The sequence below is a fragment of the Leptonychotes weddellii genome, chromosome 14 (genome assembly GCF_054177405.1).
Source record: "Leptonychotes weddellii isolate Sample4059 chromosome 14, ASM5417740v2, whole genome shotgun sequence".
Classification (NCBI taxonomy): domain Eukaryota; kingdom Metazoa; phylum Chordata; class Mammalia; order Carnivora; family Phocidae; genus Leptonychotes; species Leptonychotes weddellii.
The window spans coordinates 22,640,684-22,665,527 of record NC_138382.1 but is presented as its reverse complement, the minus strand read 5'-3'; the positions used below and the strand labels follow the sequence as shown (position 1 = coordinate 22,665,527).

General features: G+C 37.6%; 1 protein-coding gene across 2 annotated transcripts in view; it reads right to left on the bottom strand.

Moving 5' to 3' along the window:
* The window catches only part of NAA35 (N-alpha-acetyltransferase 35, NatC auxiliary subunit), a 94,675-nt gene that overhangs the window by 35,402 nt on the left and 34,429 nt on the right, over positions 1–24,844 (bottom strand). For both annotated transcript variants that reach the window (XM_006734940.3, XM_031029867.2), the window contains exons 8-11: positions 24,655–24,698; positions 23,422–23,472; positions 22,687–22,770; positions 21,470–21,584 (exon numbers count right to left, since the gene is read on the bottom strand). In XM_006734940.3, coding sequence (XP_006735003.1) covers positions 21,470–21,584; positions 22,687–22,770; positions 23,422–23,472; positions 24,655–24,698 — 294 coding nt within the window. The remainder of the gene's footprint in view (positions 1–21,469; positions 21,585–22,686; positions 22,771–23,421; positions 23,473–24,654; positions 24,699–24,844) is intronic.

Here is a 24,844-nt window from a genome sequence, read left to right as displayed (position 1 = left end):
AAGAAAAAAAAAAGAAGATAGTAGGAGGGGAAGAATGAAGGGGGGGAAATCGGAGGGGGAGATGAACCATGAGAGATGATGGACTCTGAAAAACTGAGGGTTCTAGAGGGGAGGGGGGTGGGAGGATGGGTTAGCCTAGTGATGGGTATTAAAAAGGGCACGTTCTGCATGGAGCACTGGGTGTTATGCACAAACAATGAATCATGGAACACTACATCAAAAACTAATGATGTAATGTGTGGTGATTAACATAACAAATAAAAAAGTAAAAAAAAAAAAGTATTCCAAGCATATCAATGGCCTAGAGGATAGAGAATATGGTTCCTTTTCTTTTTTTCATAAGGAGCTCCAATTTTCCAAATCATACTTTCTCCAAACTCAGGAAGAATATATGCATATAAATAGAATGGGGACAAAGTCCCTATGCATAAAGTTAGAAAGTTATCTGTATGCTTCTCTCCATTCCCCAGATATATTTAAATCACACCCCCCCCAACATTTCTTTGTACCTAATCCTTGTTAATGGCTGAAGTTATTCCTAGTAACTATTTTTAAGTCTCAGCTGTTGCTGAATCTCATACATAAGAACTCTGTAACTGTCCTATACAAGACATAATAACCCGCCTGAGCAGAGATGAGCGGAAGAGCTGAGATAAGAGAGATTGAAGCAGCTGTTCAGAATAGAGAGTAATTGAGCAGGAGAGGAGCTAAAAGCAAGGCAGGAGTTTGCATCTGGTTTCATGGTAACATAAAGTATGAAACCTTACAAGAAGTTTTACCACACTCAAACCCCTCCTGGAATAAACTGCTCTAACAGTTTTTTCTCCACTATACTTCATGTATCTTTTTCCCACTATACTTCATGTATCTTCTCTACCACACAATTTACCACAGACTGTCTTCTATTAAAATAACTTGAAGAGCCCTTATGAAATGAGTCTGTAAAGTCGAGAATTCATATTACTTTCTACCCAGTGTGGGCTGTGCTTAATCGAGTTTTCCTGAATTGGACACACAGCTCAAACAAGATAACTTCTAGACTGTCTTCCATTGTTCCAAGTCTGTAGATGTATTATCTTGGTTTTCCAGTTAAAATACTTCAAATATACTTCTTGTAAAAGAATGCCAAATAAGAGGATTTCCCCCTCCTACTAGCATTCTTTTAAAAATAAAACAATTGGGGTGCCTGGGTGGCTCAGTCGGTAAAGAACCTGCCTTCAGCTCAGGTCATGATCCCTCAGCAGGGAATCTGCTTCTCCTTCTGCCCTTCACCCTGCTTGTGCGCGCGCTCTCTCTCTCTCAGATAAAATCTTTAAAAAAATACATAAAAATAAACAGTAATTACTAGTTTCTAAAACATTTTATACAGCACACTGGTTTAGAGTGTTTTGGTTACTAAAATTCTTGTTAGACAACCGGTCATTATTAACAGCAGAAAAGTGCTACAAATAGTACAAGGTTCTTGGATATAAGATTCATAGTAACAACGTACTTTAACTTAGCAAACTAAGTTATTAAAATTGATTAGATGCCAAAATTAAAGATCCAAAAATCTATGTCAAGAGATAGAGATGACATCTTTTTCAGACAACATCTCTCCCCAAGGTTACATAGGCAATTTACCGTTATATTTATTGAAATAACAAGTTCTGGATGCCCTGAAGTTGGAAGGAATTCTGAAAAACAATGCAGAAGTTGCTAAGGATTTGTTAAGTGATTCCACACTTCTTGGCTACATTATTTCCTTTTATAAAATGTTTAACAGGGGTGCCTGGGTGGCTCAGTCGGTTAAGCATCTGCCTTCGGCTCAGGTCATGATCCCGGGGTCCTGGGATCGAGCCCTGCATCGGGCTCCCTGCTCAGCGGGGAGTCTGCTTCTCCCTCTCCCTCTGCCTGCCACTCCCACTGCTTGTGCTCTCTATCAAACAAATAAAATCTTTAAAAAAGATAAAATGTTTAACATTATGCTATGTGAAATAAGATAAAGAAAAAGGACAAATATTATATGATCCCTCTTATATGATGTACCAGGAATAGCCCAATTCATAGGTAAAAGTACAACAGTGGTTACTGGGGATTAAGGGGAAATGGGGAGTTATTGTTTAATTAGTACGAAGTTTCAGTAATATGATAATGTGAATGTACTTGATGCCACTGAATTGTACACTTAAAAATGGTTAATATAGCAAATTTTATGTCACGTATATTTCACCACAATAAAAAAACTTACAAAAAGACATTAAACCAAAAGTGTTCAATTAAAAAGGCATGGCCTCAATGAATATTCTATCACAATCACCGATCAGAATAATTTACTGTGCAATATTATGTGCACGTCTACATATTTTGAATTTTTTGGTGTGTATTTCTGAATAGGTATACATGCAAATGATAAAAAAAAAAGTTTCAAATGAAACAAAAGGGTATACAATGAAAAGCAAGTCTTCTGCCTACATATGACTCTCAATTAATCTCTTCAGAACTAACCACAAGTTCCTTCAATGTGTGGGTATTCATATACATATCCTTTTTAAAAAACTTTATTGAGGTATAATTTACATATAATAGAATGTAAATATTAACCTATAATATACTTTGAAAAATATATACAACCATGAAATTACTACCACAATCAATGTGTATACAACATTTCCATCTCCCCAAAATATTCCCAGTGCTCATTCCTAGCCAATCCCTGCCTCCCATGCCCAGAAATTATGGAACTGCCTTCTCTCCATAAAGATTAGTCTTTCCTACTTTTATGCAAAGAGAATCATGTGATTTGTGCACTTTTATATATGGCTTCTTTTAGCATGTTTCTAAGATTTATCACTATGTTCAGTGTATCAGTACTTCATTCCTTTCTATTACTAAGAAGTATTTCATTGTATGGATATACCATTATTTGTCCATTCACATATATTCCTTTCCTTAACAAAAACACCAAAATATTACACATGCTGATATTCTTTTTTCAATTTTGTTTTTTTTAAAGATTTATTTATTTGAGAGAGAGCAAGAGCAGAAGTGGGGGGGGGGAAGCAGAGGCAAAGGGAGAAGGAGACCCCCCACTGAGCAGGGAGCCCGACATGGGACTCAATCCCAGAACCCTGGGATCATGACCTGAACTGAAGGCAGCCGCTTAACCAACTGAGCCTCAAAGTTGCAAATACAATCAATAGTAAATCACCCTCGAGTATGTTGAGAGTGTTATTGTTATTCACAATACAATAACCAGAATTAGTAAAATAGCACTGACCAATTACTATCATCTAATCCTTAGACTTCATTCAGGTTTCGCAAACTGTTCCAAAATGGTCTTCACATCTATGTCAGAACCAAAAGATGCATTTCATTTCATTGATTCTTAGTCTCCTTCCAAGCTGGAAAGACCAGGAACCTGGCACTCCTGTGTCTCTTTCCTGAGGTCAAATATTCAAACTCAAAGATAAAATTTAAGCCAAAAGACAATAGCAAAGAAGCAATTACAATTCTTCTAAACTCAGGAAAAGCTCTGTAAGTTGAGAAGTGGTCTTCTGTAGGTTCTGGGGCTTGTAGTAGTTCAGGGGCAGACACGTGAGCCCTCACAGCCAGCCTGGCGGTGAGGCTGGGCGGTGGCTACTGGGTAAGACCAGGGATAATAACATGGTAGTAATTTTGTGTACTGCCCTTCAACGTGGGTTTCTCTTGTTTCCTCATTAGATTCAAATTATGAATCTCTGGACTATGACAAAAGTGATGTCATATTTTTTCACTGCACTCTATCAGCAAAGTGGTGATTTGACTCACCACTGGCAATGTTAATTTTGATCAGTTGATTAAGTTGGTGTCTGACAGGCTTCTTCACTATAGTTACTCCTCCATTTGTGGTTAGTAAATATTGGGGGTATGGGGAAAAGACACCTAAATATGCTCATCATAATCAAACTGTCCATGCATTAATTCATTTACTTACAACAGTATGGAAATATGGCTTCCTCTTTTATTCAATAGGTTACGATTAGAATTATCTGCTTTGATGCTCAAGTTGTCCCATCTTGTATGAACAAACAGTATGAATGCCCTTTCAAACTGTTTTCTGTGTCTGACATGTCCCTATCACTCTGAACACTTACACACTTTTAGCACAATAAGATACTCCAGGCTCATTGTCTTCTTTCCCTATTCTAACCCTGAAATCACCCATTCTCCAAGATGTGCTAGTTCCTTTTATTTTTGTATTTTGTATTTTGTTTCCTGCTTTATTGAGGTAATACAATGTGAAACTTTGATATATGTATACATTGTGAAAGGATACCCCCCCATCAAGTTAATTAATACATTTATCACCTCACATATTTACTATTCTTTTCCTTCGGTGAGAACATTTAAGTTCTATTTTCTAGCAAATTTCAAATTACACAATGCAGTGAGTTTGGGTTTGTTTTTTTTTTCTTCTTTTGTTTTTAAAAACAAAATTATTTGAGAGAGCACACGAGCACAAGCAGTGGGGAGGGACAGAAGAGAAGGAAAGGAAGCAGCAGGCTCCCCACTGAGCAGGGAGCCCGATGTGGGGCTCAATCCCAGGACCCTGAGATCATGACCTGAGCTGAAGGCAGACACTTAACCACCTGAGCCACAATGCAGTGTTACAACCTATAGTTACCATGTTCATGCACTGTAAGGTTCAAACCTTACAGCTGAAGGTTTATACCCTTTTCCCAACCTCTTCATATTTCCCCAAGCCTCCAGCAACCATCTTTTTACTGTTCCTATGAATTCAAGTTTGTTTTTGTTTTGATTGCACATATAAGTTATACCACACAGCATTTGTCTTTCTTTGGCTTATTTAACTTTGTATAATGCTCTCCAGATTTATTCACATTGTCACAAATTACAATATCTCCTTTTTTTTTGGCTGAATTCCACTGTGTATATGTATATATACACACCATATTTTCTGTATCCATTCACTATGAACAGACACTTAGGTCGTTCCTATACACTGGCTGTTGTAAATAATGCTGAAACAAGGTTTAATGGAAACCAAAAGAAAGCAGGGGTAGCTATACCTGTATCACACAAAATAGACTTTAAGCCAAAGACTATAATAAAAAACAAAGATGGTCAATATATAATAAAGGGATCATCAAGAAAATAATTATAATTATTTATGCACCTAACAGAGGAACACCTAAATATATAAAATATTAACAAATCTGAACAGAGAACCAGACAACACATTAATAGCAGGGGACTTCAATAACCACCTTCAATAATGGATAGATCATCCAGACCAAAAAAAAAAAAAAAAATCAATAAGGAAACTGAGTCCTTGAGCTATACTTTAGACCAAATAGACCTTAATAAGAACTATATAGAACATTCCATCCAACAGCAGCAGAATACACATTCTTCTCAAGTGAACATGGAACGTTCTCCATGACAGATCAAACAATAGGTCACAAAACAAATCTTTTAGCAAATTTAAAGACAAATAATGCCAAATATCTTTTCTGACGACAACAGTATGAACTAAAAATCAACAGGAGGAAAGCTGGAAAATTTACAAATATGTGGAAGCTAAACCACCAGTGGGTCAAAGAAATCAAAAGGGAAATAAAAAAAATACCTGGAAACAAATGAAAATGGAAACACAACATACCAAAACTACAGGATGCTGCTAAAGCATTTCTGAGAGGGAAGTTTATAAGGATAAATGAATGAAGAAGTAAGAAAGATCTCAGATACACAACCTAACTTTACACCTCAGGGAATTAGAAAGAGAAGAACAAATTAAGCCCAAAGTTAGCAGAAGGAAGGAAATAATAAAGATCAGAGTGGAAATAAATGGAGACCCTCCTCCCCCCCAATATAGGAAAGATCAATGAAATTAAGAGCTGGTTTTAGAAAAGATAAATAAAATGGACAAATCTTTAATTACAATGCATTTTTTATTGGAGATTTTAATCCATTTACATTTAAAGTAATAATTGACAGGTATGGGTTTACCATTTATTTTGGTTTTTCTTTTTCTTTTCTTTTTTTTTTTTAAGAGAGGGGGGAGGGGCAGAGGGAGAGGGAGACAATCTTAACAGGCTCTATGCCCAGCACGGAGCTCCATGCAGGGCTTGATCTCATGACCCTGAGATCACGAACTGAGCCAAAACCATAATGGACTGAGCCACCCAGGCGCCCCCTCCCATTTGTTATTTTGTTAATTGTGTTCTGGTGGTTTTCTAATTCCTGGGTTCCTTTTTTCCTTCTCTTGTTCTCTTTCATTGGTATTTGGCGATTTTCTACAGCAGTATGCTTTGAATTCCTTTCTCTTTACATTTTGTATTTCTATTATAGGTTTTTGTTTTGTGGTTATCACAAGGCTTGCATTAGAACATATTAATAAGTCTATTTTAAGCTGATAATAACTTCAAACACATACAAAAGCTTCCTCTCCCCGTATTTTGTTCTGGATGTCACAATTTGCATCTTTTAATATTGTGTATCCATTAAATTACTGTAGTTACAGGTATTTTTTAATTCTTTTGTCTTTTAACCTTCATAATAGAGTTATAAGTGATTTTACTCACCACCATTACAACATTAGTGTATTCTGAATGTAACTGTATTTACTTTTACCAGTATTATACTTTCATACATTTTCCTGATACTAACTAGTAACCTTTCATTTCATTTTGAAGAACTCCCTTTAACATTTCTTGTGAGGGTGGGTCTGGTGATGATGAACTCCCTCAGCTTTTGCTTATCTGGAAAACTCTCATTCAATCCTGAATGATAACTTTGCTGGGTAAGGTACACTTGGTTGGAAGGTTTTTTGCTCATCACTTTGAATATATGATTCTTCTCCCCTTTGGTAGAGGTTTCTGCTCAAAAATCTGACAGCCTTAATGGTGGTTGCTTTTTACTTAACAAGCTGCTTTTCTTTTGCTACTTTCAAGATTCATTACTTGTCTTTAACTTTTGACAGTTTAATCATAATGTGTCTTGGTGTGGGTCTCCTTGGATTTATCTTGTTGGTACTTCCTAGGCTTCCTGGATCTGGATGTCTGTTTCTTTTCCCAGTTTAGTAGGAGTTTTCAACTATTATTTCTGTGAATAAGCTTTCTGCTCCTTTCTCTCTTCTCCTTCTGGAATCCCTATAATGTATAAACTGGTCTGCTTTGATGGCGGTCTCCCATATCCTATAAGCTACCTTTACTTTTTGAATTTCTTCTTTTCTTTCTGCTCCTCTGGATGAATTCCACTGACCTATCAAGTGTGCTGATTTTTTCTTCCACTTGATCTAGTCTGTTTAGAATGCCTCTACTGAATTTTTTATTTCAGTTATTGTATCCTTCAGCTCTGTGATTTCTTTTTGGTCCTTTATATATTTTCTATGTCCCTGTTGAAATTTTTACTTTAGTCATGCACTGCTTCCTGACTTTGGTGAGAATCTTTATGACTGTTATTTTGAACTCTCAATTAGGCAAATCACCTATTTCTGCTTCATTAAAATCTATTTCTGGATATTTATCTTGGTCTTTTGTTTAGAACATATTCCTCTGTTTCTTCATTTTCTTTGACTGGTTTCAGAGCATTAGATAAAATGTCACCTTTCTCCGTCTTGACACAGTGGTATCATGTAGGAGATGAACCTTGTGAATCAGCCCTGCCCAAGCTCCTAGTTGTCTCTCAAACTTTTGATTGTCTAAGCCTCCTCCTCTGCTCTTAGCAGGTTCCAGTAGTTGAGGGTGTACCAAGACCCATCAGTGTCCCAAAAAGAAGAATCACAGTCAGTACCTAGATGCAGACTGATTAGAAGCTGGATCCTCAGGCAGCAGATGGGAAAGTGTGTAGTTAGGCGCCTTTAGAGAAAAAACTGGAAGATAGGCATATCTGCCTACTCCCTCTATGCTAAGCCTGAGTGTATAGCTCCTACAACCATTAATAACTGTATCTTTGATACATTATTGTGGGACCTGTGGATACAGCCCCATTGATTATTAGAGTCAGGTGATACAGGGGCCTGTCCTTCAAGTGGCAGCTGAAAAAGCTTGGACACCAGATGTGTGTACGAGCTCCATACTGGTAACTGGATTTTATTACTGGAGCAGGCTAGAGGATAAGAAGGCAGAAAAGGTGCCTGCTGGCTTCCCTGGTCTCTGGGGAAGATCTCAGCCATCCTCTGGATGCCTGCTAAATTATAAGCCTAGCACTCAGCAGCTTTAAGGTACGAAGACAAACCTATTTCAGGGATAGACTAGGAGACAGGCAATTTTGCCTAATTCTTCTGTGCTGAGCCCCAGAGGGATAGCCAGTTAAGAACTGCTTCTTTGTTTGCTAGTCTCATGAATGGAAACTCCTTTGACTATCAGACCTAGGCAATCTGGGTCCTGTTCCTCAGGTGCATCTGCAAAACCTAGGGTGCAGATATGCACACAATCTCCTTCTAGGAAGATACTGGTGACTTGGAGTGGGGTAGAGGGAGAGGGTGGGCAAGGTGTCCTCTAGCTTCCATGGTCTCTGGGGAGGATCCCAGCCAGCCCCTAGTGCCTACTAAATTAGAAGCTTGGCCCTCAGCAACTTTTATTTTTAATTTTTATTACCTTTTACTGAAAACTGCGCTGAATGCTAAACACCCACCTTTACAATAAACAGACACAGTAGTGGTAACTCACATTAAAACATAACACTTCCAATAGTCATTTTTCTGTTTGGGACAGTTTTAAAAGTTTTTTTTAGGTAGCACATTTTAAAGAGTACAAATAAATCTCACACACCCATTAAGAACTGCTTCTCTGTTCACTATAGTCTTGCGGGTCTCATGGATACAAGGCTTGCTGGCTTTCAGAGCTGGGCATTTTAGGTGGTTGTCCCTCTAGAGGGAGTCTTAAAAATTGTGGTGCTAGATGTGAGGGCCAAATCTTTTATTCCTCAGGTAGAGGCTGGGAGTTGGGGATTCTCTCCCAATTGTATTATGCTGTTTGGGGGATGTGAGTTATGATGAAACTGTGTCTCAATCTTTCTTTTCTTTTTTTTTTTAAGATTTATTTATTTACTTGAGAGAAAGAGCACACATGCATGCGCTTGGGGGAGAGGGGTAGAGGGAAAGAATCTTCAAGCAGACTCCCTACTGAGCACAGAGCCCCACATAGGGCTCAATCTCATGACCCACGAGATCATGACCTGAGCCAAGACCAAGAGTCCACACTCAACCAACTGAGCCACCCGGATGCCCCCTTTCCTATTTCAGTGTATTTTCTCATCTATCTGATGTGTAGTACTTGCTTAGCTAGTTGTCAGATCTTATTCAGAGAGAAGTGTTCCCTGTATAGATACACATTTATTTAGTAGTGTGTCCACGGGAGGAAGGGAGCCTCCTATATCACCATCTTGGTCAACTCCCACCCCCCGGTTCATTTTAGCGGACAATGGTCTTAGGAAGCAAGATCTGGATGTTAGGTGTTTTCACTGCTATTAGGGTCAATGCTCCAACATCTCTAGATGATAAAGCCAGAAAATGTATGTATGTATGTATAAGGACATACATGTATCTGTGTTTACCTACATACGCACACATATTCATGCATATCCACACTTATATCTACATTTCTGTATCAATCTATATATATTAAAAATTATGAATTTATTCCCATACCTTTAATGTCAATACTACAGACTTTAATCTACTTTTCTCCCTTTCTAGAAATTAGCATAAGTCCCTAACACTGAGAAATGTGGCACACCACAATTCTCAATACATTTTTAAATATGATCAATTCCACTCTATGTAATCAATCTTTGTATTAGTTTCTAAGGCTGTTGTAACAAATTATCATAAATTGGATGAAAACAACACTATCTCACAGTTTTGAAAGCCCTAAGTTCAGTATCACTTTCATGGGCTGAAATCAAGGTGTTGGCAGGGCAGCACTCCACCCAAAGGCTCTAAGGGAAAGCCTGTTCATTGCTTCTTCCAGTTTCTGGGGCCACTGGAATTCCTTGGTCTGCTCATGCCAATCTCTATCTTGGTCTTCACATCATCTTCTCCTCTTGTGTGTGTCCTCTTTTAAGGACACTTAACAGCACTTAGGGCTCAACCAGATAATCCAAGATTATCTCATCAAAAGATCCTTACCTGCTCACATACAAGGTTCTGAGAATTAGGACCTCAATGCTTGTGGCTATCACTCAGCCCATTACAATCTCCTATCAGTGACACCCAGCTGCCCTACATAGATGGGCTCTCATATTATTTAGGTTCTAACACGCCAAGCCATCATAATGCCCACCCTGTTTGGGCTCCTATACCTCATGCCACGCCACTCTTCCAGAGATGCCTCCTTACACCATTTGAGCTCTGAAACTCCATGCCAGGCCACCTTTATGTACAGATACCTTTCCTCAATCTGCTTCAGCTGCAGCACTCTTCACAGAGCCATCTTTCCATTCTGACACCCTCATCTTGCTGCTTAGGCTGATATTCAATGCTGGGCTATCCTCCTGTGCAGATGGCTCTCTTCACCCCACTTCTGACCTGACATCCTGCACTTGGGCACCTTTCAACAGAAACACCTTCTTCGGGCACCTGGGTGGCTCAGTTGGTTAAGTGACTGCCTTTGGCTCAGGTCATAATCCCAGGGTCCTGGGATCGAGCCCCGCATCGGGCTCCCTGCTCAGCGGGAAGCCTGCTTCTCCCTCTCCCACTCCGCCTGCTTGTGTTCCCTCTCTCACTGAGTCTCTGTCAAATAAATAAAATCTTTAAAAAAAAAAAAAAAAGGAGAAAATTCTTAGACCACAGTTCTTTACCCAAGAACTTTTAGGTACCGTTACAGTTTCTGTGTTCAACGCTGATGTGAAGGACTCTGAAGTCAGGCTGCACACATAATTGTGGCTTTATATCTAATGTAATTTACTAGGACATATCTAACAATACTTCTTTATCAATTTTTGCCTAGGATACATTCTCGCCTTCCAATTAAACCTGTAGACTTAATTCTATTTGCTTCTTTCTAAAAATGTTCACCATTTTCTTTCTTGTTCCATTATTTGGTTATCCTCTTAAGCGACACCAATTATAAGTACGTTGAGTCCTCTTTAGCTACTATTTTCTAATACTTCAAATATTTTTTTTTAATTTTTTTTTAAATTTTTTTATTTTTTTTTAATTTATTTTTTGACAGAGAGAGACATAGCGAGAGAGGGAACACAAGCAGGGGGAGTGGGAGAGGGAGAAGCAGGCTTGCCGCAGAGCAGGGAGCCCGACGCGGGGCTCGATCCCAGGACCCCGGGATCATGACCTGAGCCGAAGGCAGACGCTTTAACGACTGAGCCACCCAGGCGCCCCTAATACTTCAAATATTTTTATCCACTTCCATTTTGCTTAGTTTTTAACTCAGTCCTGATCTCCATGTCCTTTACAACTTTTCAGCAATGCATAGCATACTTTTTACTATTTTCAGTGAGGTCTTCACTTTCAGAATTTTTCTCTTCTCCTTAACTTGAATTCTGCCTGCTCACGTGTACTTTCTGTTATTATTTCTTACTTTACTCCTAATATTTCTGCTTCATGATCTTATTTTATATAAGTTCCTTAACTTTTTAATAAATTCTTTGAAATTGTGCAGAAAAAATGTTGTGGTCTGTTTTTTTTCATCTGCCTTTTGTTTTTCTTGTTTGCTCATTAATTTTCTGGAATATTTGTGTATAATACTGTGCCGTTGCTTTTTTAATATTACATCATTGAGTGAGTGCTTCCTGAGCCAATTATTTGGCTGCAGTGTTAGAACAGTATTCTAGACTAACAGGAAGTCTCACTGATTTGCAGTTAAGCCTCATATGATGTGCGTGTGTGAGCAAGAAATTACCCATTTACTAAACAAAGATTATCAGTTGCTAGACTGCTAATTAAAATCCTATCTTGCAAGAGTAACATCTTTAGCGCATTTGCATGGCCTCTGTTGGGGCCCTTACCTCCTTTGTGTCTCCAGAATATTAGATAGACAGGTTCCCACAGCCAACTTGAATACCCCACTCTTACTTATTATTCCAAAAGAATCCCTGGTTTTGTCCTTCAGATACACCAACTACTTTGAAAACTATGTGCTTTGCTGGTCCACTAATGTTTACACCAAGAAATCTTAGAATCCATTCTTAATGACTCCTACTGTATTTAGCAGCTCTTCTGTTTCTTTTTTATTGTATTGTAAGGGTTTCCTATTTTTTTAAAAGTTGGAAGGATTCTGTTTCTCATGTTCTTTATAGTTTTCAGTTGGTTGTATAGAGGAGAAGCAGCAAAGACATCTTTACCATCTAAAGAAGACAAGTCTTCTGGATTATACACACACACCCACATGTGTGGATTTTTTTAAGGAAAAAAAACGTTTTAATTAAAAGAGTAATATAAATATTGAATCATTATGATATACCACTGGAACTAATGTTATACGACAACTGTATCTCAATTAAAAGAAAGTAAACAACTCAAGTCTCTGGCACAAGTACATCACAGCATAGGCCTCTCTAATGGGTTGTGATTTTAAAATCAAGTCAGCTCCCACTCTCTCGTATACTGCCAGCTGGTAAAGAAAATCAGCCGGATTGAGGAAGCAAAATTTCTGTTTCAGCAGCAAGGAGCAAGGAGGTCCTCAGGAGGTTAAAGCTACCATATTACCAAATGAGGTAATCTCTTCCACTTCCTCTTAACTATTTCTTTTGGAATTTGCCACCATATCACCAAATAACAAGCTTACAGTACTACTTCACACCTTTTCAGTTTTACACATTATCTCTGATTTACTCCTGTCTTCAAGAAGCCAGAGATATGTATATATACATATAAGCATGTAAAAATTATATGCACATATACACTTCTGTCCCCTTGTCTCTAATACAGCTAAATCACAATTTTATTATGATCAATATTCAGGCATGTGCACCGTTACGTGATATTCATATCTGGGCCATGGAAAACTTTGCAAACATGGAAATAACTTTTAGATTTATTCTGAAGTTAATCACTGTCTTACAATTCAACCCCAAATCCTTTGCCAATCCTCTAAACCTCTTACTACACTAAACACAATAGCTATTGTATTAATTTTATTGGTGACAACAGGTCTTATATCTAATCTACTTCAAGACTTTTCCCTTAGAGCCTTGTGACTTTCTCTAAGCTGGACTTGTCCTTCATGTACAGTGCTGAGTTACTATATGGTGATCTCACTGCAGGGTGGTGAGATCAAGCTCCATGTCAGGCTCTGTGTTCAGCACAGAGTCTGCTTATCCCTCTCCCTCTGCTCCTCCCATTGCTCGCTCTCTTTCAAATAAATAAAATCTAAAAAAATTCCACATTTGAGTGAAATCATATGGTATTTGTCTATCCTGACTGAATGACTTCACTTAGCATTATACCCTCTAGATCCTTCCATGCTTGTTGCAAATGGCAAGGGCCCATTCCTTTTTATTGCTAAGTAATATTCCAGTGTGTGTCTCTGGGTGTGTATAAAACCGCATCTTCTTTATCCATTTCATCTATCAATGGGCACAGGCTGCTTCCCTAGTTTGGCTCTTGTAAATAATGCTGCAATAAACACAGGGGTGAACATATCTTTTTGAATTAGTGTTTTCCTTTTCTTTAGGTAAATACCCAGTAGTGGAATTACTACATCATATAACTCTATTTTTAATTTTTTGAAGAACTGCCATACTGCTTTCCACAGTGCCTGCACCAGTTTGCATTCCAACCAGGAGTGTACAAGAGTTCCTTTTTCTCCACATCCTCACCAACACCTGTCTCATGTGTTTTTGATTTCAGCCATTCTGACAGATGTGAGGAGACACCTCATTGTGGTTTTGATTTGCATTTCCCTAATGATGAGTGATACTGAGCATCTTTTCAAGTGTCTGTTGGCCATCTGGATGTCTTCTTTGGAGAAATGTCTGTTCATGTTTTCTGCCCATTTTTAACTAAACTATTATTTTTTTAGATGTTGAACTGTATACGTTCTTTACATATTTTGGATACTAACTCCTTATCAGATACGTCATTTGCAAATATCTTCTCCCATTCAGTAAGTTGTCTTTTTTGTTTTGTTGTTTCCCTTGCAGTGCAGAATCTTTTAATTTTGATGTAGTCTCAATAGTTCATTTTTGCTTTTGTTTCCCTTGCCTCAGAGGATCTATTCACAAAAATGTTGCTACAGTTGATGTCAGAGAAATTACTACCTGTACTCTCTTCTAGGATTTTTATGGTTTCGGGTCTCACAGTTAATTCTTTAATCCATTTTGAATTTATTTTTGTGTATAACCTAACAAAGTGGTCCAGTATCATTCTTTTACATGTAGCTATCCACTTTTCCCAACACCATTTGTTGAAGAGACTGTCTTTTTCCCATTGCATATTATTGCCTCCTTTGTCAAAGATTAATTCACCATATAATTGTGAGTTTATATCTGGGCTCTCTATTCTGTTCCACTAATCTATGTGTCTATTTTTGTGTTAGTACCATAGTGCTTTGATTACTACAGGTTTTTAGTATACCTTGAAATCTGGGATTCTGATACCTCCAGTTTTGTTCTTTTTCAAGACTGTTTTGGCTATTCAGGGTCTTCTGTAGTTCCAACCAAATTTTAGGATTTTTAAGAAGAGTTAATACCTATTAATTAATTTAATGATTTCTTTTCTTGCTCTGTGAAAAATGCTATTAGTATTTTGATAGGGATTGTGTTAAGTCAATAGATTGCTCTGGGTATTATGGCCATTTTAATATTTGTTCTCCTCATCCATGACCATGGAATATCTTCTCATTTGTTTGGGTCATCTTCAGTTTCTTTCATCAATGTTTTATATAGTTTTCAGAACACATGCCTGTCCCCTCCTTGATTAAGTTTATCCCTAGGTATTATTTTTGGTGCAACTGTAAATGGAATAGTTTTCTTAATTTTTCTACTTCATTATTAGTGTATAGAAATGCAACAGATTTCTGTGTATCGATTTTATACCCTTCAACCTTACTGAATTCATGTTATCATTTCTAGTAGTTTTCTGGTAGAGTCTTCAGAGTTCTATATATAGTATCATGTCATCTGCAAATAGTGAAAGCTTTATTTCTTCCTTATCAATGTGGATGCTTTCTCTCTTTCTTGTCTGATTGCTTGTGCCTATGACTTCCAGTACTATGTTGAATAAAAGTGGTGAGAATGGACAACATTGTCTTGTTCTTGATCTTAAGAGAAAGCTCTTAATTTTTCAGCATTGAGTATGTTGGCTGTGCATTTTTCAGACCTGGCCTTCATTCTCAACATAATGAGGTATGTTCCCTCTACATTTTTTTTGAGGGATTTATCATGAATGGATGTTGTACTTGGTCAAATGCTTTTTCTGCATCTACTGAAATGATCCTATAGTTGTTTTTTTTTTCCATTCCCTTGTTGATGTGATACATCATACTGACTGATTTGGGAATCCTGAACCACCCTTTCATCATAGGAATAAATTCCATTCGATCATGGTGAATTTTTTTTTTAATGTATTCTTGAATGCAGTTTGCTAATACTTTGTTGAGGATTTCTGCATCTATGTTCATCAGGGATATTGGCCTCTAATTTTCTCTTTTTTGTAGTGTGTTTATCTGGTTTTGGTATCAGGATAATGCTGACCTCATAGAATGAATTCAGAAGTTTTCCTTCCTCTTCTGTTTTTCAGAATAGTTTGAGAAGAACAGGTATTAGCTCTTCTTTAAATATTTGATAGAATTTACCAGTGAAGCCATCTGGTCCTGGACTTTTCTTTGTTGGGAACTTTTTGATTACTGATTCAGTTTCATTGCTGGTACTTGATCTGTTCAAATATTCTATTTCTTCCTGCTTCAGTTTTGGTAGTTTCTATGTTTCTAGGAATATATCCATTTCTTCTAGATTGTCCCAATCTTTTGGCATATAATTTTACATAACATTCTCATAATCCTTTCTATTTCTGTGGTGTTATTTCTCCTCTTTCATTTCTGATTGTTTGAGTCCCTTTTCTCTCTTTTTTGATGAGTCTGGCTAATGGTGTATCAATTCTGTTATCTTTTCTAAGACCCAGCTCCTGGATTCATTAATCTCTTCATTTTTTTTTTTAGTTTCTATTTCATGTATTTCTGCTTTAATCTTTATTATTTCCTTTCTTCTACTATTTTGGGGTTTTGTTTGTTCTAACTCCTTTAGGTGTAAGGTTAGGTTGTTTGAGATTTTTCTTGCTTCTTGAGGTAGGCCTGTATTGCTATAAACTTCTCTTTTAAAACCACTTTTGTAGCATCCAAAAGATTCTGGACTGTTGTTTTCATTTTTCTCCATGTATTATTTCCTCTTTGATTTCTTGATTGATCCACTCATTGTTTAATAGCATGTTATTTAACCTCCATGTATTTGTGTTCTTTCCAGATCTTTTTCTTGTGGTTGATTTCCAGTTTCATAGCACTGTGGTTGGAAAAGATGCATGGTGTGACTTTGATCTTTCTGAATTTGTTGAGATTTGTATTGTGGCCTACCTTGATCTATTCTGGAGAATGTTCCATGTGCACCTGAAAAGAATGTGCATTCTGGGGTGCCTGGGTGGCTCAGTAGGTTAAGCATCTGCCTTCGGCTTCAGGTCATGATCTCAGGGTCTTGGGATCAAGCCCCGTGTCAGGCTGCCTGCTCACCCGGGAGCCTGCTTCTCCCTCTCCTCCCCTCCCTGCTCACTCACTCTCTCTCTCTCAAATAAATAAATCTTTAGAGGGAAAAAAAAAAGGAAAAGGAAAAGGATGTGCATTCTGCCGATTTAGGAATGTTCCAACTAAGTGTCATTCAAAGCCACTGTTTTCTTGTTAACTTTCTTTTGGATGATCTATCCATTGATGTGAAGTGTTAAAGTCCCCTACTATTATTATAGTACTATTGATTACTTCCTTTATGTTTGTTAAAAGCTGCTTTATGTTTTTGGTGCATAAATATTTACAATTGTTGTCTCTTCTTGTTGGATTGTTCCTTTTATGATTGTGTAGTATCCTTCTTTGGCTCTTGTTACAGTATTTTTTTAAAAAGTCTACTTTGTTTCATTTAAGTACTGCTATACACTGGCTTTCTTTTCACTTCCATTTGCATTTTAAGTGTTTTTCTATCTCTTCACTTTTAATTTGCATGTGTCCCCCTTTAGGTCTGAAACAAGTCTCTTGTAGGCAGCATATAGATGGACCTTGTTTTTTTTATCCATTCCACCATCCTATGTCTTTTGATTGGTGCATTTAGTCCATTTACATTCAAAGTAACAATTGATAGGCATGTACTTACTGACATTTTGTTACTTGCTTTCTGGCTGGTTTTCTAATTCTCTGTTCTCTTGCTTTCTTCTCTCACAGTTTGTTGGCTTTCTTTGGTGAAGCTTTCTTTCCTCTATTATTTCTTGGAATAGTTTGATATATTTGGATTCCCTTCTCTTTATTTTTTGTATATCTATCACTGGTTTTTGATTTGTGGTTACCATCAGGTTTACATATAACAACATATGTATATAGCAGTCCATATTAATTTGATGGTTGCTTAAGTTTGAAGCCATTCTGAAAGCACTAAATTTTTACTCCTCTCCCCCACATTTTAGGTATGTAGTGTCCTACTTTACATCTTTTTATTTTGTGAAACCCTTGACTAATTTCTAAAGATATACGTATTTTATAGCTTTTGTGCTTCCCACTTTTCTTACTCTTGCTTATGGTCTTTCCTTCCCATTCAGACTCCCCTTTAACATTTCTTATAGAACTGGCTTAGCAGTGATGAATTCCTTTAACTTTTGTTTGTCTGGGAAACTATCTCTCCTTCTATTCTGAATGACAGCCTTGCTGGATAGATTTGGTTGCAGGTTTTTTTCTGTTAGCACTCTGAATATATCATGCCATGCCTTCTGGCCTGCAAAGTTCCTGCTGAAAAATCAGCTGATAGCCTTATCAGACTTCCCTTGTATATAACTGTCTTCTTTTGTTTTGCTGCTTTATAAATCCTCTTTAGCCCTACGTTTTGCCATTTTAATTACTGTGTTTTGGTGTGGATCTCCTCGGGTTGATTTTGCTGGGGAATCTTTGTGCTTCCTGGATCTGGATTTGTTTCCTTCCTTAGATTCAAGAAGTTTTCCACTATTATTTCTTCAAATAAATTTTCTGCCCCCTTTTTGCTCTCTTCTCTTTCTGGGATCCCTATAATGTGAATGTTGTTACACTTCACAGTATTGCTAAGTTCCCTTAATCTATTCTTTTTTATTGTTCTTTTTTTCTTTCTCCTGTTTGGCTTAATTGCTTTCCATTATTCTGTTCTCCAGGTCACTGCATCTGTTCTTCTGCTTCCTCTAGTCTACTATTCATTCCCTTTAGTGTATTTTTAATTTTAGTTATTGAGTTCTTCAACTCCAATAGGTTCTTTTCTGTATTACATCTCTTTGTTGAGGATCTCGATGAGATTTATCACTCTTTTCTCAAGTTCAGTGAGTATCTTTATGACCATTACTTTGAATTCCCTATCAGGCATATTACTTACACCTCAGTTTCATTTAGGTCTCTTGCTGTGATTTTGTCCTCTTCTTTCATTTGGGACATATTTCTGTCTCCTCATTTTGTCTAAGTCTCTGTGTCTGTTTCTTTGTGTTAGGAAAGTCAGCTTTGTCTCCTGCTCTTGAAAGTAGTGGCCTTATAAGGGGCGCCTGAGCGGCAGTCAGTTGGGTGTCTGACTCTTGGTTTTGTCTCAAGTCGTGATCTCAGGGATGTGAGATTGAGCCGTGCGTTGGGCTCCACCTCAGTGCAGAGTCTGTTTAAGGTTCTCTCCCCCCGCCGCTTATCCCCCAAAATAAATAAATAAATCTAAAAAAAAAAAAAAAAGTAGTGGCCTCATGAAGAAGAGGCTCTGTGGTGGCCTGCAGTACAATGTCTCCTGTTCACCAGAACCTGGTGCTTCAGGGTATCTCCTATGTGTGTTGTGTGCACCCTACTGTTGTGACTGAGCCATGTTTTCCTTCAGTCCAGTCATCTGCAATGGCTCTCTTTGCCTGCTGTGGGCAAAGTTTGGTCCCTGTGTTATTTGTGGGCTAGTCTGGTGCTGCCCTGGGCTTGAGTTGGGTCAGACTAGGCATTTGCCAGAGCCGTGGTCACACAGTACTACAGGCTACTTTCCCTGTGTCATCAACTGAGCATTGTGTTGGTGGGCAGGGCCTGTAGTCAGACCCTGTGTGTGCCCCCAACGCATTGTGGGGCTGCAGTTGGTTCAGGGTGTGTGGTTTCCTGCCCTCTCCCCAGGGTAAGAGTCACTTTGAGGGGCACTGATCCCTGCTTGCAGTGTCACTTTGGATGAACTCCAGTTGAGGATGTGTCAGAGGGGGCGGGAATGCAAGGAGGGGCATGCAGTGTTAGCAAAGTTTGTGCCAGTCTGCTGTGGCAGGGTAATGTAGAGGCTTTGTGAAAACTCCTGCAGTGGTTGTGTTGGAGGGGGCGGGTCTAAAGAGCATGGGGATGGGATGTGCTGTTGGTAAGCGATGTGAAGAGTGTGCAGCACTAGTTCCACAGGCATCTGTTTCTAACTGGGTAGGCAGGGAGCGAAATGGCACCCACCAGCTCTTGTTTTTAGAGAAGTCTCCTACAGATCCCTGCCCCTGCAGCACACTTGAGTCCAGCAAATAAATTCTGTTCTGCTTCTAATTCAAGATCAGAAACCATCCCCCCAACCAAATAAATTTTCCAACTGCTGTTTCTATGCTGTATCTCAGCAGGGTTGTTATGCTGTCTCTTGAAGGGCACGGACTCAGTTTCCTATTGCCCTCTAGCTCAGAGCTGAGCCTGATGACTTTTAAAGTTCTGGGCATTAAGCCCCACTGGTTTTAAGAACCCAAGAAGCTAAACCCCTCTGGTTTTCAAAGCCGAATGTTATGGGGATTCGTCTTCCCAGAGTAGGTCCTTCATGCCTCCATGTGGGGTCTGCTCCTCTCCCCTCTCTGTATCCTCAGTGTTCCTCACTCCCGCAGACAGCCCCAAGGGTCCATTTAGCTTCCGACCATGCCTCTGCCCTTCCTACCCTCTTCCAGTGTGGCCTCTTCTCTATATTTAGCTGTGGAAAGTCTGGTCTGCCAGTCTTCACATCATTTTCTGGGTTATTTACACTGATGTGGGTGTTATAAAGTGTATCTGTGAAATAAGGTGAGCCTAGGATCCTCCTACTCTGCCATCTTCCCCAGAATCCCCTTAGTCCCTTGTTTTAATGGAGCATATATACCAGTAGTATCTTTGAAAGCTTTTGGGAGATTAATTTTGAGACTTTAAATACTTAATTTCTTTCTTCACAATTAAATGATAGTTTGAAACTAGGATTCAAGATTAGAAACCATCCCCCCACCCAAATTCTGAAAACATTGCTCATCTTCTTTTAATCACAACTCTGAGATATAATTAACATACCATATAATCCATCTATTGAAAGTGTACAATTTAGAGAATATAAATATTTCATTATAATGAGTTTTAAGAATCACAGTTGCTACTTATTAGCTAAAATGTTAACTCAGGGAGTACCTGGGTGGCTTAGTGGGTTAAGTGTCTGCCTCTGGCTCAGGTCATGATCCCAGAGTCCTGGGATCAAGCCCTGCGTCAGGTGCCCTGCTCAGTGGAAAGCCTGCTTCTCCTTCTCCCTCTGCCCCTCCCCCCCATTCATGCTCTCTATCGCAAATAAATAAAATCTTTAAAAAAGAAATAAAAATAGGGGCGCCTGGGTGGCTCAGTCATCAAGCGTCTGCCTTTGGCTCAGGTCGTGATCACAGGGTCCTGGGATCGAGCTCCGCATCGGGCTCCCTGCTCAGCGGGAAGCCTGCTTCTCCCTCTCCCACTCCCCCTGCTGTGTTCCCTCTCTCGCTCTTGCTGTCTCTCTTTCAAATAAATAAATATTAAAAAAAAAATAAAAATAAAATGTTAACTCAGCTGCAACTTTTACAACAAAGGCACATTATTCCTTTCATTTTAAGAAATATTTCATAAATAAAATCTACTGTCAATAATGTGCCAAGCACCACAGAGATACACAAACAAGACTGTTCCTGACCTAAAACACTGTTATGGAAAAACAAACTGGTAAACAACTGCAATGAGACCACAGAGGGTATAGGCCCAGTATTCAGGGAATACTATGTAATCAAGGTGATGATCTCTCAAAGGAGTAAAGGGGAGAGGTGATTAAAAAAGAGTGTACTGCTGACATCACAGAATGATCACTTGACAGTAAATATTCAGAGCCCAAACAGTAAGATACAGGAGACGGTCAAATTCTATAGTACAATTTTTGGTCTATAATATATTTAAAAGAAAGCATAGATACTATATAAGTTTATGGAGTAAAACATTCCAAGGTCCAAACAGATGGACTGACACATGAATTTCAGAACAAACCAAACTTTATATAATCTGGATGGGTAAGAAAAAAAAGAGTAGGAGTAAAAACAGACAATTACCTCCTTTTGTAGTATCATTCTGAGCCTGGATGCCATGATGCAATGAATTATGAATGGCAGAAAGAAGATCTGCTGCTTGAACCATCAATTTTTGAGCTTCTGCAACAGCACTGGTCTAGCAAATAAATCACCAAAAACATTCTTACATATTCTTTCACTGAAAGATATACATTAAATAGGAAAACCCTATAAACAATAATGAAATTAAATGTTGTAATGACGTCGGTTTTCACAAACTATTCACTTAATACAGGATGCTCAGATCCTGTTAGGATAGAAATTATTATTATTATTTTTAAAGATTTTATTTATTGACAGAAAGAGACAGTGAGAGAGGGAACACAGCAGAGGGAATGGGAGGGGGGAGAAGCAGGCTTCCCGCTGAGCAAGGAGCCCGATGCAGGGTTCGATCCCAGGACCCTGGGATCATGACCTGAGCCGAAGGCAGACGCCCAATGACTGAGCCACCCAGGCGCCCCTAGAAATTATTTTTTTTACCCATTTCTATTCTTGTAGGAGCCATTAAAAAATAATAGGAAACATTTCTGGCTTGTTCTGTTCGTCTTATATTTTAAAAAAACAAAGGAAAAAATTGAGTTGCAGTCAACTGGAAAATTTCAACATTTCTACTATGCCATTCATTAAGGTGAAATTAAAAAAAAACAAAACAGAAAAAAAGAAACTTAGGAGTTAGATCAATGGTAAAGGTTGCATCTCTATTCACCACTTCCTAATTATCCACAAATTAGTCTGTAATTGACTTGAATTAATGCAAATACACACGAAGAAAAAATATTCACCATCCAGGGCTTTTTTGGTTCTACACCAACAGTTAATTACTGAACTGAATGAAAGAAGAGGTCTACCTGAAATTCCCATTTTTGCTTTCTCCTTTTCAATTCACAAGATAGGACTACACACAAGAAATTTCAATTTCTATTATTGTACCAGTAGTAAGTCTTATAAAATATTATTTTTATATATCAACAACAGACACAGATATGTTATGGAACAGAATGTAAATTCATGTGACTTTTTGAGAAAATTATCTAATATCTCTAATATCATATATATATAATACATAAAATATACCAAATGCTCAATGCTGTATATGTGTGACTGGAGGCATTCCAATGGAAAAGTCTCAGAACTACTTCCAATAACACACTATGTCCTGCCCCCCAAAAAGCCCACTGAAATAGATTAAACGCTCTTACCTCTTTCTTAGTAAAGGCTATAAGCACTGTCAGTAACACTCGAGTGAATTTCACTCTGCTGAATACTGCTAAACACTGTTGGTGCTAAAAAATAAGAAACCACTAAAAGTTAAAAGATGCAAAGTCTGTCAAAGGAATTTCATTTAAAATATAGTATTTTAAGTCCTAAATTTCAATGCTAATAACTTACTATATTACAAACACCTTCACTTACAGTCTTTTAAATGCCTGAAAATGAGCTGCAGAAAATAAAACAAAGCCTGTTCTACTGAAATAGAAATATAAAGTAAAGCTTCTGTATCAATGGGATGGATTTTTCCGTAAGTAAAAAGTTAAGACTATTATCTCAAAAACTGATTTAATTAGCATTTTAAACAGAATTGATGAAAAGATGTTTTAAGCAGAGTCAGAAAATTAAAGATCCAGACAAAGGTTTAGTACTTTTCACACTGTTCAAGTTCTTGAGTTTTGCCAAATTTTGATATATCATCTGTAAAAAATAATTTTTCTTCCTACCTCACAGGAATATTGAAGAGCTTTGAAATCATGTATTTGAAAGAGCTGTATTATTATTCTATCAAAACAAATACAAGGGAAATAAAATCCCTTGCAATGTCCAATTTTTAAAGAAATACCTTAAAAAGGGCTTCCATAAATTATAACGCAGTTCATAAAACTACAACATTAAGAGGTAGACTTCTCTGATATTATCTACCAGAAAATAAGTTCAATTACTTCTAGTTCAACTTCTGGATCTCTTTCTTCTCCTTGTCGACTTCGAGTACTCTAAAATTTTAAAAAACGTGAATTAAAATAAACATAAACTTGTAGAAATATTAGCTTATAAATATACAAGGTAAAGTGCTAAATTAATTTTTTGAGTATACATAAGAATCTATTTTTAAGAAAAATATGCGGAAGAAAAAAGATCTAGTATTTATTTTCCTATTAATACTTATACAGAAAGTCCATTTTGATATAAATTATTAAAATCATACAGAAGAATAAGGTATTAAAAACAGCAAAAGCCAACAATGAAATAAGGTAAGTACATGGCACACGGTACTTCTTTCTTTTTAAAAGGACGTATTAATTGAAACTCCTGATGCTCTCAAAACTAACCCTGTTAGAAAAAAATAGTAACCTTTATACAAATCACATCATAAAGTCACATTGTAAATTCTGATTGTTCTACACTAAAATGCAAAACCTCTTGCATGAGTAACAATATGACCATTTTGACAACTATAGGGCAGTAACTACAGGAAGATCTGGCAGAAGATCTGGGTTCTAGCCCTGTGCTGGCGGCCCTTCCGAGTGGCATGCCCTTCAGTAGACTCAGACAGTTTACTTAACTCTTTTAAGCTGGATTTCCTCACCTAAAACTAGGGCACTATGTGCATTTTATTGCCTAATTCACTACTTAATTATAAATATCAACTAAGGCAATAATATAAAATTGCTTTGACAACCATGTTGTATTATACAAGTATAGAAGAACAGCAGAAATATAACTTTTTTCCTTTTTTTAAATCTCTATGAGAACCAAATTGTTAGGATCATCTGGCTGAAGGGCATCATTCATAGAAGTCGTTCACCAGATCTGGGATACTGAGATCGTCCACTGCGCTGCAGACTTTGTAATAGCTGTGGAAGAAGATCGTCCTTACCTTTGAGGAGCTTAAAATTCTAGATTATGCTATTCTTAAAAAAGCATATTTGTAATTCTAAAACACTGGCAAAAAACTGAATAATCTTCAAGGTTAAATTTTCAGTACTTGAAAAGGACATTAATTCACCAGAAACAACTGCTCCAGCTGTTTTCAAATGAATTGCAAAGAAGGCACAGCATATATAAAGGAAGCTGGTGGCCCTGCCTACAGTAGCTGTTTGTAATTAGCTCAAGGTAACTTGACATTTAGAAAAATGCAAAAATCCTATACCAAAGCAAATAGAAAAGAAATATACCTTTACTCTTCTTTGCATGTCATCCTCCACATCTTTTAGCATGCCTAGAAAGAGAGACAATGCTGAGTGAAATAAGTCAATCAGAGAAAGACATATATCCTATGACCTCACTGATATGAGGAATTCTTTTTTTTTTTTTTTAAAGATTTTATTTATTTATTTATTTGACAGAGAGAGAGATAGCTAGAGC